Genomic DNA, 12,982 nt, shown 5'->3' with positions numbered 1-12,982 from the left:
AGGGGGCTGCGCTGCTCCTGGGCCGGGATCCCCTGCAGCTGGCACATGGATTCTTAACCACTGGACCGCCAGGGAAGTTCATGTTTTGACTTTCTTAATCTCTTCATTTATCTTTTGTTTTATAGAACATTTCCTTGAATTTTATTGTCATTAACTTTTAAGGAGATGCTGTAGCATTTCCTTCTGTTTCTGATAATATTTTTTCCCAAAATATGCTTTCCTTTCACAGATATATGTTACATTCTTCTTCTTTAACAGCAAAAAAATTATTATAACAAGTGGATATTGGTGTTTGTTTATTCATTTTTGAAATAGAAAAATAAATGCCCCAAAATAGTATTGTCAGATTTTCCTGGGCTCCTTTCATTGTCTTCTTGGATAATCTTAAATTGCATCTCTCACCTGTGATCCTGCTGAGGCAGGGTAAAATAATGCCAGTAGCTACTATGTTATCTTTGATAAATTATCTTCAGTTTCCTCATCTGTACAATGGGAATAATAATAATACCTCCTGATGGGGTTGTTGCTATGAGTAAATGATAAAACATATGTGAAGTACATGGAACAGTGTCTCACACAAATAACAATGTAATGAATGTTAGTTGTTGTCATTTTTGTTGTAATTATTGAACTTTTCACTCTGACATCTCATTTAATCCCAACCTAACCCCATTAGGTTGGTACTGTTACTGTTGCTATATGACAAGAAATTATTGCCTTTGTATTTGAATAACAGTTTGACTGGACATAATATTCTTGGGACCTCAACTCTCTCTCTCAAATCTCTTGTTCATCTTTTTCTGGTTTTGAATGTTGCTGAGTCTGAAATCCACCTGACTTTTTTATTCTTATAAGGGACTTGATTTTTGTACCTAGATGCTTATGGAATTCTATTTTTCATCCTCAAAGTCTTATTTTTTAAGTATATTCGTTTACATAAACTTAGTGCTTTGAGACTGGAGAAGGCAATGGCAACCCACTCTAGTACTCTTGCCTGGGAAATCCCATGGACAGAGGAACCTGGTAGGCTGCAGTCCATGGGGTCACAGAGTCGGACATGACTGAGAGACATCACTTTCACTTTTCACTTTCATGCACTGGAGAAGGAAACGGCAACCCACTGCAGTATTCTTGCCTGGAGAATCCCAGGGATGGGAGCCTGGTGGGCTGCTGTCTATGGGGTCGCACAGAATTGGACACGACTGACGTGACTTAGCAGCAGCAGCAGCAGTGCTTTAAGATAGCACAAATGTATTATCTCACAGTTCGGTGGGTCAGAAACCAAATAGATTTAGCTGATTTCTATAGATCCCATTAGGCTAAAATCATGACGTCTGTCAGCTTGATCTCTTCTCTGGAGGCCCAGGGTGGAATCCACTTCCAGATTCATTCAGGCAGTTGGCAGAGTGCAGATCCATGCAGTTGCAGAGCTGAAATCTCCATTTCCTTGCTGGCTCTTGGCCGGGAGCTGTTCCCACTTCTGGAGGCCTCCTGCATTCCTTGGCTCCTGGCCTCTTCCATCCTGGAGCCAGCCACAGCGGGTTGAGTACCTCTCATGCTCTCACTCTTGCCTCTTGTTCTGCTGCATCTAACTCCAGCCAGAGAATTCTTTCTGTTTTTAGGGACTTGTGTGATTAGGCCCACTGGGATAATCGCCCTATCTTGAGGTCCATAACCTTAATCACATCTGCAGAATCGCTTTTGCCATGTAACAGCATATTCATATATTCTAAGGATTAGGGTGTGGGTATCTTTAGGGAGGGCATTCTGCTGAAAGCTCTAGGTTTTTACGTTAATCATTTTGTATCACTTTTTCCTGGAAGACACTGTAACCTTTCCAGGCTGTATTTTAGGCACATTTTTCACATATTTTATTTATGAACTTTTTTTTTTCTGTTTCATGTGTTGAAACCTCTACTTAAAGAATCCAACTATCTTCAATATTGGATTCTCTCTCATTTTATCTCTAAAAACTGCATTAAAAATCAATTTTAGAGAGATATAATTTACATACAAAATCTGTATGTAATGAGTGATGAGTTTTAACAGGTGGACACAAAACACAGAACCCCAGCCCCATTCTTGATACAGGACATCTCCATCACCCAGAAGCTTCCTTTGCACCCCAGCCCTCCATTCACCCCTCTTTTTGCTTTAAAACTTTTCTTTCTCTCTCTAAACACTGCATTCACTTCCAAGTCTTGCTTCTATGTTTTTAATTTGACCTTCAGCCATGTTTCTTCTATTTTTTTCTCTTGGTTCTGAATTGTTAGTTTCTAATGATGTTATGTTTCACAGTTTTGTTTCTTCAGCTCTGTAGTTTTCCATTTTATTCTGTGGTTTTATCATCTCCTGCCTAGGCTCTCTTATAAGTGAATTGTTCTTTTTTTTATGTTTTGGGTTTTTGGCCTCAAGGCACGTGGCATTCCCTGACCAGGGATTGATCTCTGCTCCCTTTCATTGGAAGACTAAGTCTTTTAATCCCTGGACCATCAGAGAAGTCCCTTGAATTGCTCTTTTTAAAAAAAATCTTTTCTGTTGTGGAGTTGGACACAACTGAGCACACATGCATGCACTGTGCAAAGACACAGGGAACATGCTCTGTTTCTCTGGTTGTTTTGCCCAGACATCACTCTTCAAATGCTTGTGTGCAGCTGTGGGACTTTCTTTTCTTTAAAGAAAAAATTACTGTGTGTGTGTGTGTGTGTGTGTGTGTGTGTATGTAGGGGGGAGCAAAGACAAAGCAAGATTCAGAACTGCATGAACATAATAATGTCCTTTGTTTAAATAAAAAATAATGCGTAGAAAAAAAATCATGTGGGATCATGCATACATTTTTGAGTTACCATGATTCCCCATCTCGCCTCCCCCAAATCACTCATGGATAATTTGGACAGCTCTGATATTTGTTACTCCATGGAAGGAAAGTTATGACCAACCTAGATAGCATATTCAAAAGCAGAGACATTACTTTGCCAACAAAGGTCCATCTAGTCAAGGCTATGGTTTTTCCAGTGGTCATGTATGGATGTGAGAGTTGGACTGTGAAGAAGGCTGAGCGCCAAAGAATTGATGCTTTTGAACTGTGGTGTTGGAGAAGACTCTTGAGAGTCCCTTGGACTGCAAGGAAGTCCAACCAGTCCATTCTGAAGGAGATCAGCCCTGGGATTTCTTTGGAAAGAATGATGCTAAAGCTGAAACTCCAATACTTTGGCCACCTCATGTGAAGAGTTGACTCATTGGAAAAGACTCTGATGCTGAGAGGGATTGGGGCAGGAGGAGAAGGGGACAACAAAGGATGAGATGGCTTGATGGCATCACTGACTCGATGGACGTGAGTCTGAGTGAACTCTGGGAGTTGGTGATGGACAGGGAGGCCTGGCGTGCTGCGATTCATGGGGTCACAAAGAGTTGGACACAACTGAGCGACTGAACTGAACTGATATTTGTTTTTTAAGAGGACACTTACAAGGATCTTTGAAAACCAACTTGATAGAATTCCCTGGTGGTCCAGTGGGTAGAACTCCAGACTTCCACTGTTCAATCCCTGGTTGGGGAACTAAGATCCCACAAACTAAGAAAAAAAATGATAACGAACTTGAAACATCCAGGAGACCTGAAAAACATCAAGTGTAACCATCATTTGCCCTGTTGGGAATTAAGATGTGCCTTCTCACTTACTCCACCTTCTCTCAGGATTCTGAATCTATGAGATGTAAGAGTCCAATCTGAATGAAAAAAAATCTACCTCCCATTAAAACATAATCCCCAGTTTTAGTTTTTATTGTGAAGGAGAAAAGAGAAAAAATTAATGACCATAGAGGTATAGTATGTATATGGTTAGAAAGTTCAAGCCTTTAAAAGGTGCAAAATGAAAATGAACAAAGACAAATATCAGACATTAACACATACATATGGAGTCTATAAAATGGTATAGATGATCCTATTTGCAAAAGAGAAATAGAGACACAGACGTAGAGAACAACCGTACGGACACCAAAGCAGAAAGAACGGGGTGGGATGAATTGGGAGATTGGGATTGATGTATATACACTATTGATACTATATATAAAATAGAAAATTCATGAGAGCCTACTGTATAGCACAGGGAACTCTACTCAGTGCTCTGTGGTGACCTATCTGGGAAGGAAATAAAAAAAAAAATGAGGGGATACATGTATACGTATAGCTGGTTCACTGTGCTGTACAGTAGAAACTAAGACAAAATTGTAAAGCAACTATCCTCCACTAAAAATTAATTTAAAAAAACAGCAACAAAATATAGTAAAAGCCTCCTTCTATAAACTCCAGTTCCTGGCTCTTGCAATTACTTCCTGAAAAGAGACATTATATATAAATCAGCATAGATAACATAGAGGCTATAAATATATACCATTAGAACCAGATGTGAAACAACAAAGTGGTTCAAAATTGGGAAAGGAGTACGTCAAGGCTGTATATTGTCACCCTGCTTATTTAACTTATATGCAGAGTACATCATGAGAAATGCAGGGCTGGATGAATCATGAGCTGGAATCAAGAGTGCAGGGAGAAATATTAACAACCTCAGATATGCAGATGATACTACTCTAATAACAGAAAGCAAAGAGGAATTATAGAGCCTCTTGATGAAAGAGGAGAGTAAAGAAGCTGGCTTAAAATTCAACATTCAAAAAACTAAGATCATGGCATCCAATCCCATTACTTCATGGCAAATAGATGGGGAAAAAGTGGAAAAACTGATAGATTTTATTTTCTTGAGCTCCAAAATCACTGTGGACGGTAACTACAGCCATGAAATTAAAAGACACTTGCTCCTTGAAAGAAAAACTATGACAGACATTGTGTTAAAAAGCAGAGATCACTTTGCCAACAAAGGTCTGTATAGTCAAAACTATGGTTTTTCAAGTAGTCATGTACGGATGTGAGAGTTGGACCATAAAGAAGGCTGAGCATTGAAGAATTCATGCTTCTGAACTGTGGTGCTGGAGAGGAGTCTTGAAAGTCCCTTGGACTGCAAGGAGATCAAACCGGTTAATCCTAAAGGAAATCAACCTTGAATATTCATTGGAAGAACTGATGCTGAAGCTCCAATACTTTGGTTACCTGATGCGAAGAGCCAACTCATTGGAAAAGATCCTGATGCTGGGAAAGATTGAGGGAAAAAGGAGAAGGGGGTGACAGAGGATAAGATGATTGGATGACATCACTGACTCCATGGAAATGAGTTTGAGCGAAGTCAGGGAGTTAGTGAAGGACAGGGAAGCCTGGCATACTGGAGTTCACAGGGTTGCAAAGAGTGGGACATGACTTAGCGACTAAACAACAACAATATGTAATATGTACACTATATAGGCATGTCTGTGTCCTTTTGTATAGTTAGACAAAAGATCATAGCATGTGATCCTTATTTCATAAGACCACATACTTATTTCATTTAACAGCCTCCAAAAGGAGAATATTCCTTATCAATTCACATAGATTCACCTTCTTTTCAGTGACCTCATCCTATTATTGAATACATTGTATGGATGTGTCTTCTTAAATTTAATCAGTCTCCTTTCCAGTTTACCCATGGGAAAGCAGCAAGCACAGAAAAGAGTAAAGATGCAAATATTGCTCCAGTACTACTCCATCCTAAGGAGCTGAGTCATGGAAAATAAGGATTAGAAAATAGTTTCCCAGTAACAATTTCCAACAAAACAAAATGAAAAAAGGAAGGTGTTATTGATATTTCTTTATTGCTCATGGAGAGCAATAATGTTTCGATTCTGCTGTGCTCTTGTGTACAACTGTGGTGAAGCTTCATGTAGAGAGAGATGCTTAGGTGATTCTGAGAGATCTTTATAACCAGCTTATTCTGAGATTTTAAACATTAAGCCTTGGAACTGTATTTGAAGCAAACAGCTCAGCAGCATTTTTTCTGAAGTTATTTAGTACAACATTTTCCCATGAATAGAGGTCTATATTCACTTAAATTTAGGAAATCATGCACGTCATATCCACCCCCCTTGAGTATGTATGGTATGTGTTCATATATCATAGTCTGGGGAGAAATTTTTCAGTAAATAAAACTATTGAACATTATTGAAAACAGTGTTTTCCAGACTTACTCAATCACTGCTCTCTTTCCAGCCTATCACTTATTAATATCTCATGATGCAAGTGTTGCTTCAGATTGTCTTAAAAATATGTGTCCCGATGGAGTCTATGTCTTAAATTCAGTGCAGGAATCAGTAAACATTTTCTATAAAGAGCCAAATAATAAATATCTTAGGTTTTGCCAGCCAAACAGTCTATATTACAAATCCTCAGCCCTGGCACGTAACACAAAAGCAGCCATAAACAAGGCTGAACAAGTGACCATGACTGTATTCCAGTAAGTCTTTAGTTATGGACACACATTGAATTGTATGTCATTTTTACATGACACAAAATATTATCCTTCTTTTTTCTCCCCATCTATTTAAAACTATGAGAATCATTCTTAGCAGGTAGGCTGTGCAGAAATAGGTGGACGGGATTTGACCTGTAGGCCAAAGGAGGACACCCTGTGATTTAGTGGATAAAGATTCAGGATAAGAAATACATGCTTTATTCAGTCAGATTGGGCAACAGCTGTGATAGTTTCAAGAAAATTCAGAAGTTTTGTGTGTTGTTATATATTAAAATGTTGATGTTGTTTAGTTGCTCAGTCGTGTCCAACTCTTTGGGACCCCATAAACTGTAGCCCTCCATGCTCATCTGTTCATGGAATTCTCTAAGCAAGAATACTGGAGTGGGTTGCCATTTCCTTCTCCAGGGGCTCTTCCTGGACCAGGAATCAAACCTGTGTCTCCCTCAATGGCAGGCAGATTCTTTACCACTGAGCCACCAGGGAAGCCCATATATTAAATAAAAAAGAATATTAAAGCTTCATCTACTCTGCAGAAGGAGAAGGAAATGGCAACTCACTCCAGAATTGTTGCCTGGAGAACCCCATGGACAGAGGAGCCTGGTGGTCTACAGTCCATAGGGTTGCAAGAGTTGGACACAACTTAGTGACTAAACCACCACCACCGCTCTGCAGAAAGCATGCTGTCCTACAGTTTTGCTCCTAATATCAAGATATTTTAATAAAACTCTGCCTGTTAAGACAGGGTAAGCACCAAAATGATTTCTTGAATAAATACTGGTGAACATCTCCATGTTATAAAAGAACTCAGAGTAGAAATTATCTCTACATGATTTATTATGACCAAATCCTACAGAAAACCTTTTAACGATGATATGCAAAGGTCAGAGCACAGAATTTGAATTAAATAAAATAGGTGCAAAAGTTTAGTGGATTTCTGGTAAAAGCTTCTTTCTGTTGCTGATGAGGTTGGAATGTTTGTCCATGACACATTTTCAGGCACCAACAAAAGGACAGCCTCCGAAACATTGAATCCCCTCTGAATGAAGTTACATTTTTCCTTCATGTGTCACTCCCCCTTTGTGGTCTCTTTGGACTGACGGCCCGTGTCCTCCCCTGCTCCGACCCCTGGGGCTCCCCGGTTGCCTGCAGGTTCGTTCCGGAGCCGTGGTCCGCCTGCAGTGCCACATGTGGGCCAGGTGTTCAGGTGCGAGAGGTAAAGTGCCGCGTGCTCCTGACCTTCACGCAGACTGAGACCGAGCTGCCAGAGGAAGAGTGTGAGGGCCCCCGGCTGCCCACAGAGCGGCCCTGCCTCCTGCAGCCCTGTGATGAGAGCCCCGCCGTCCGAGAGCTGGCCGCCTCCCTGCAGGAGCAGGACAGTGAGACGACCTACGACTGGGAATACGCTGGCTTCACCCCCTGCACCGCCACCTGTTTGGGAGGTATTTGATCTTTTACTTAAGGGACAGCTGTGTCTGGCATTGCTATGGTTTGAGAAATAGTAATACTAAATCGGTAAAGCCTCATCTAAAAACTAGCAGAAGTCCAAAGGAGGAGAAGTCATTTGAATAATTGAAAACTGTGCCTTTTTTTTATTTCAGTTTTCATCATCATTATTTTAGAAAGATAAGGGACAGTGGGACTAGATCCTGTGTTCCTAAGCATTTGCCTAACTGAGATGGTTACAGAGGTCACCGATTGATAGAGAATAAATAGGAAAATGCAAGAAATTATTAGTTGAGGTAGTGTTGTGCATAAGTCAGAATTACAGAATGAAGCAGCCTGGGACTGGCTTATCTGATGCTCTCTTGGTCAGAAGTTATTCTCAGAAAATAATTTAGGTTCATACCTGCACATTGAACCAGAAACCAGTATGGAGCAAACTGATCACCATGATTTATGTGTGTGTACATGTGTGTACACATAGCCAGGGACCCTGATAGGACTAGGAAGTGATCATATTGCCAGGTGGCCCCCTTGGGGTGGAAATTAGCCCCAAGGTGCTTCAAGCATTCCAGGATCCAAAAGGGAGTGAATGAGCCCAGAGAAGTCCAGATAGTCATTCTTTCTCTGCTGGAAGTAAAAGGACAGAAATAATCAGTGGGAAACCATGATCCTCTAGCGACATGAAGGGGACTCCTGTCTCAGGAATTCAGGCCCTGACATCCTCTCACTCACTCCTGACTGTGCCTTCCAGCCAGCTGTCGTGGCTGAAGCTGGGGGCTAGAAATGCTCTAACCAGACTTCCCTGGTGGTCCAGTTGTTAAGACCATGCACTTCCACTGCAAGGGGCATGGGTTTGATCCCAGGTCAGGGAACTATGATCCTACATGCCGTGTGGCATGGTCAAAGAAAAAAAGGGAAAAAAAAAAAAGAAAGAAATGCTCTGACTTCAGTGCCAGCCAGTGGTGCAAAAGCTAAGGAAGCTGCTGCCTTAGGGGGAAGTTGGCTTAACAGCCTGCTCCACTCCTCCTGGCAGCCCTGCACCCTTTACTAGGCATTCCCCATCAGGTCTTAAGAGCTCGTGTGCCAGTCATTGTGCCCTGGCCTCTTCCCTGGGCAGGTGGAGTGCATTCTCTGTTCTTACCATCCAGTCGCTGTGACTTGAGGTATTTGTCTTTCTCTTTCCTGTGTAGTTCAACCTGTAAATCCACCTATCCTGAACACCAGCCCATCAGTAAGCCCAGGTGAACTGGCATGTGCTTTACCCCTAGGCCTCAGTTAAGCTACTGTCTTTCATATGGTGGTACCCCTGTGCAATTAGGAAAAGAACTCTCCTCTGCCTCCAGATTCTCTCTCTCTCTTGCTTGCTTCTCTCTGCTTCCTAGAAGCCCACCTCAGCTAGCCAGGAGTTTAGCCTGCTTCACCCAACACTAAATGTCTACTGTGTCTCTTCCCTCCCAGGAATTGAAGTCTCACTTTCCTCCTCACTTTCATGTCTGCTTTGGCCCAAACCTCTGGGTTCAGGGTCCTGGACATGTCTTCTGTTATATCTTGGAAGCCTTAAGACTGATATGCCCTTCATAATCTGGGAACTGGTACTTTCCTGATGAGTCGGGGGAAGCCCTCCAGAGATAGTCATGCATGCTTGCATGCCTGCTCAGTCAATTGTGTCTGACTCTGTGACCACATGAACTGTAGCCTGCCAGGTTCCTCTGTCTATGGGATTCCCCAGATAAGAATACTGGAGTGGGTTGCCATGCCCTTCTCCAGGGGATCTTTCAGACCAAGGGATCGAACCTGAGTCTCTTATGTCTCCTGCATTGGCAGGCAGGGAAATGGCAGTCCACTTCAGTATTTTTGCCTAAAGAATTCCATGGACAGAGGAGCCAGGTGGGGTGCTGTTAATGGGATCTCAAAGAGTCAGACACGATTGAGTGACTACACTTTCTTTACCACTAGCACCACCTGGAAGCCCCCGGCTATTGCTTGCATACCTCCAAATCTATTGTATTAATCTCAGACTTTTGAATACTGCCATTGATAGAATTAGTCTTACATCTAGTACTCTGTCATCCTTGACTTCAGTTTTTTCCTGACCGAGAAGGCCATCCAGATGAGAAAGCATGGCATGTTGGGTCCTTGGAACTTAACAGACCACATAGAGTTGCCCAAGGAAAATTGACCAGCTGAATTCTGATTCAGTTGAGAGAGTCTATTTGACCTCATTTTTGGAACCTGATGCCAAAATGTTCAGATCTGCTACGTTCCCAGTGCCCACCAAGACGGCCAGGAGGCCTGGACCCCCTGGCATGATTTTCTGTTTTTTTGGTAACAACTTAATTAAGATATAATTCACATACCATACAATTTATATATCTGAAGTATACAGCGTGGTGTTTTTTGGTATATTCACAAAGTTGTGTACCCATCGTCACAATCTTCTTTTAACACTGATATATTTGGCTGCATTGGGTCTTAGTTGTGCCATGTGTGATCTTTCATGCAGCACACAGACTCTTCTAATTGCAGCACACAGGCTTAGTTGCCCAATTGGGGGTCGAACTCGTGTCCCTTGCAATGCAAGATGGATTCTTAACCACTGAACCACCAGGGAAGACCCCATAAAAACAATTTTAGAACACTTTGACCCCAAAAGAACCCTGTAGCCTTAAGAAATCACCACCCCATTTCCTCTCAAACCCCCATTTTCCTGCTACCAGCAGCCTCTCACAACTACTAATCTACTTTTTATTTCTTCTGGACGTTTCATATAAGTGGAATCACACAATGAGCAATCTTTGTGACCACCTTCTTTCATTTAGTGTGCTCTCAAGTTTCATCCATGTTGTAACATAAGTCAGCACTTCATCTCTTTTTAGGTTTGAATACTATTCATTGTATTGATATGCCCATATTTATCCATTCATCAATTAGATTTTGGTTTATTTGCATGCCTTGGATACTATGCCTAAAACTGCTCTGAACATTCACGTACACATTATTGTGTGGATGTACATCTTCATTTCTCTTGGGTATATAGTTAGGAGTAGTAAAATGATCTCTGCATCTGTTTAAGGCATACAAGTTTTGTGAGACTTGTCCAGTTCAGTTTATCCTTATTGGCACTGTGGGCCTTTGGCCAGCTGTGAGGAGAGAAAGGCCTTGCACATGTTAGAAGTGCATTTCAGCACTCACGTGGTGGATGGGATGGTGTCCAATTGTTTCTGACATCCTCTTATGTAACTGGAACACATTTTGCAAATTTTAACAGGGCTCAGCTTGCTAATCTTTCAACTCTCAGTTAAACAGAACTTAGCCTTGTGAGGCTATCCTGTGTTGTGTAATTCAGGATAACATCATTAGATGAACCTTGCATGCCCATGAACCCAAATGGTATGACTAGGGAAGCTGAGAGAGTGTATGACACAATCCAAAATAGAGAGTGGACAACTTCTTTATTGAGGGGTTGATCTGTAAGTGCTTATAGTAAGATTTTTCACTTTGCAAAAAGCAATGGTTTAATTTCTTGGGTTCAGGCTTAAATGTTCTTAATGTTTTTAATTTCTTGAGTTCAAGCTTAAAATTTCATTTTAAATGTGTAACTCAATTCTGTTGAATACTTGGAATGCTTGGAGGGTTATAAAATCCTCTAAATGCAGGAAACTGAACACCTGCTCTGTGCTAGACTCTATGCTCTCCACTCGGTTCCAGGCTCAGTACCACGATACAGAATGAAGGCACGGTCCTTGTCCTGAGGGAGCACAGCTCTCGGTGATGTTGGCTTTACTGTCCCTACTGCATTACTTAGAGGCAGTGACACTTGCCTCTCTGTAATCCATTTTAATGTGGTTTTAGAGGCTCAGCCTCTGCGAGCCCACTTATGTGTGGTTTTGAATGTGGATTTTAACCCTCATCCTGAATAACAGGGAGGGTGAGTCTGCAATGACTGGAAACCACAGGAAAATAAAATTTCCACAGGCATGCAGTTATTTCTTCAGCATTCCTGTTTCTGATAGAAAAATAAGATAGGCAAGTGATATATTTTCAAAAAGATAAACCTCTGATTCCCATCCCGATATTATATATTTGTATAGTCTTAACTTGCCTTCACATCATACAGGAAATAAAAGTAAATCAATTTGTTGTAATCATTGATGTTTAAGAATCTTTTACAAGTCTGCTTTCATACTGGAGTGGCAACAATTCTTTCTCAATTCCTAAAAGTATAAAAAATGCAGACATACTCAATTTCCAGTCTCCAGAGTGTATGTAAGTATATGGTGTACAGCATTATGTTATATGTGTATGTACATCCTGAAAGTTATGCTTACCTTTTAAATACCCACGGATAAAGTTTTATAATTTACTACACTATCAACATGGGCTTCTCAGGTGACACTAGTGGTAAAGAATCCACCTGCAATGCAGGAGACATGAGAGATGCAGGTTCGATCCCTTGGTGGGGAAGATCCCCTGGAGGAGGAAATGGCAACCCACTCTAGTAAGCTTGCCTGGAGAGTCCTGTGGACAGAGGAGCCTGGAAGGCTACAGTCCATGGGGTCGCAAAGAGTTGAATACGACTTAATGACTGAACACACACACATGCACACGATAAACATTCCTCACTAACATTTTCTCTTGTGTCTTATATTATTTGTTGCACTTACGACCTTTCATTTCTCCCTTTGTGTTTTCTAAAACCACTGGCTAGTAGCGTAGGCGTGAACTTTGGCCTCATTTTGGACCATAGTTCTGCCCCTTCCTTTGGGCTAGTTGTTTAAATTTGCAGAGATTTATTTTTATAAAATGAGAAGAGCCACACCTACATTATTAGGATTAATGAAAGGATTAAATGTGATTCTTAAGCAAGGTTATGTTGGAGAAGCGTTTAATCACTGTACGTGACACATGTGTGTTATAAATGTTGGTGGGATAATATAAGAGTTTATAATATAGTTTAATATATAAGAAGTTATTCATCTTAGAATATTGTTTTTTCCTTTTAAAAGAAAACAGACTAAATTGCTGAACCCCTTAATGCATCTAACTTTGCCAACCAAGTGCATTCTTTGAATTCCTCAAGTAAATCATCATCTGCAATTAATGATGATTTTCTCTTTCCAATAGTTGTTTATCCTGTTTATG

The 12,982-nt window shown here is 41.0% G+C and overlaps 1 protein-coding gene across 7 annotated transcripts in view; it reads left to right on the top strand.

The window, feature by feature from the left end:
- ADAMTSL3 (ADAMTS like 3) overlaps nucleotides 1–12,982 on the top strand; it is a 408,215-nt gene that overhangs the window by 273,769 nt on the left and 121,464 nt on the right. For all 7 annotated transcript variants that reach the window (XM_059879284.1, XM_059879285.1, XM_024982349.2 and 4 more), the window contains exon 16: nucleotides 7,547–7,836. In XM_059879284.1, coding sequence (XP_059735267.1) covers nucleotides 7,547–7,836 — 290 coding nt within the window. The remainder of the gene's footprint in view (nucleotides 1–7,546; nucleotides 7,837–12,982) is intronic.

Source organism: Bos taurus, chromosome 21 (genome assembly GCF_002263795.3).
Source record: "Bos taurus isolate L1 Dominette 01449 registration number 42190680 breed Hereford chromosome 21, ARS-UCD2.0, whole genome shotgun sequence".
Lineage (NCBI taxonomy): Eukaryota > Metazoa > Chordata > Mammalia > Artiodactyla > Bovidae > Bos > Bos taurus.
This window is presented reverse-complemented; position numbering and strand designations above follow the sequence as displayed.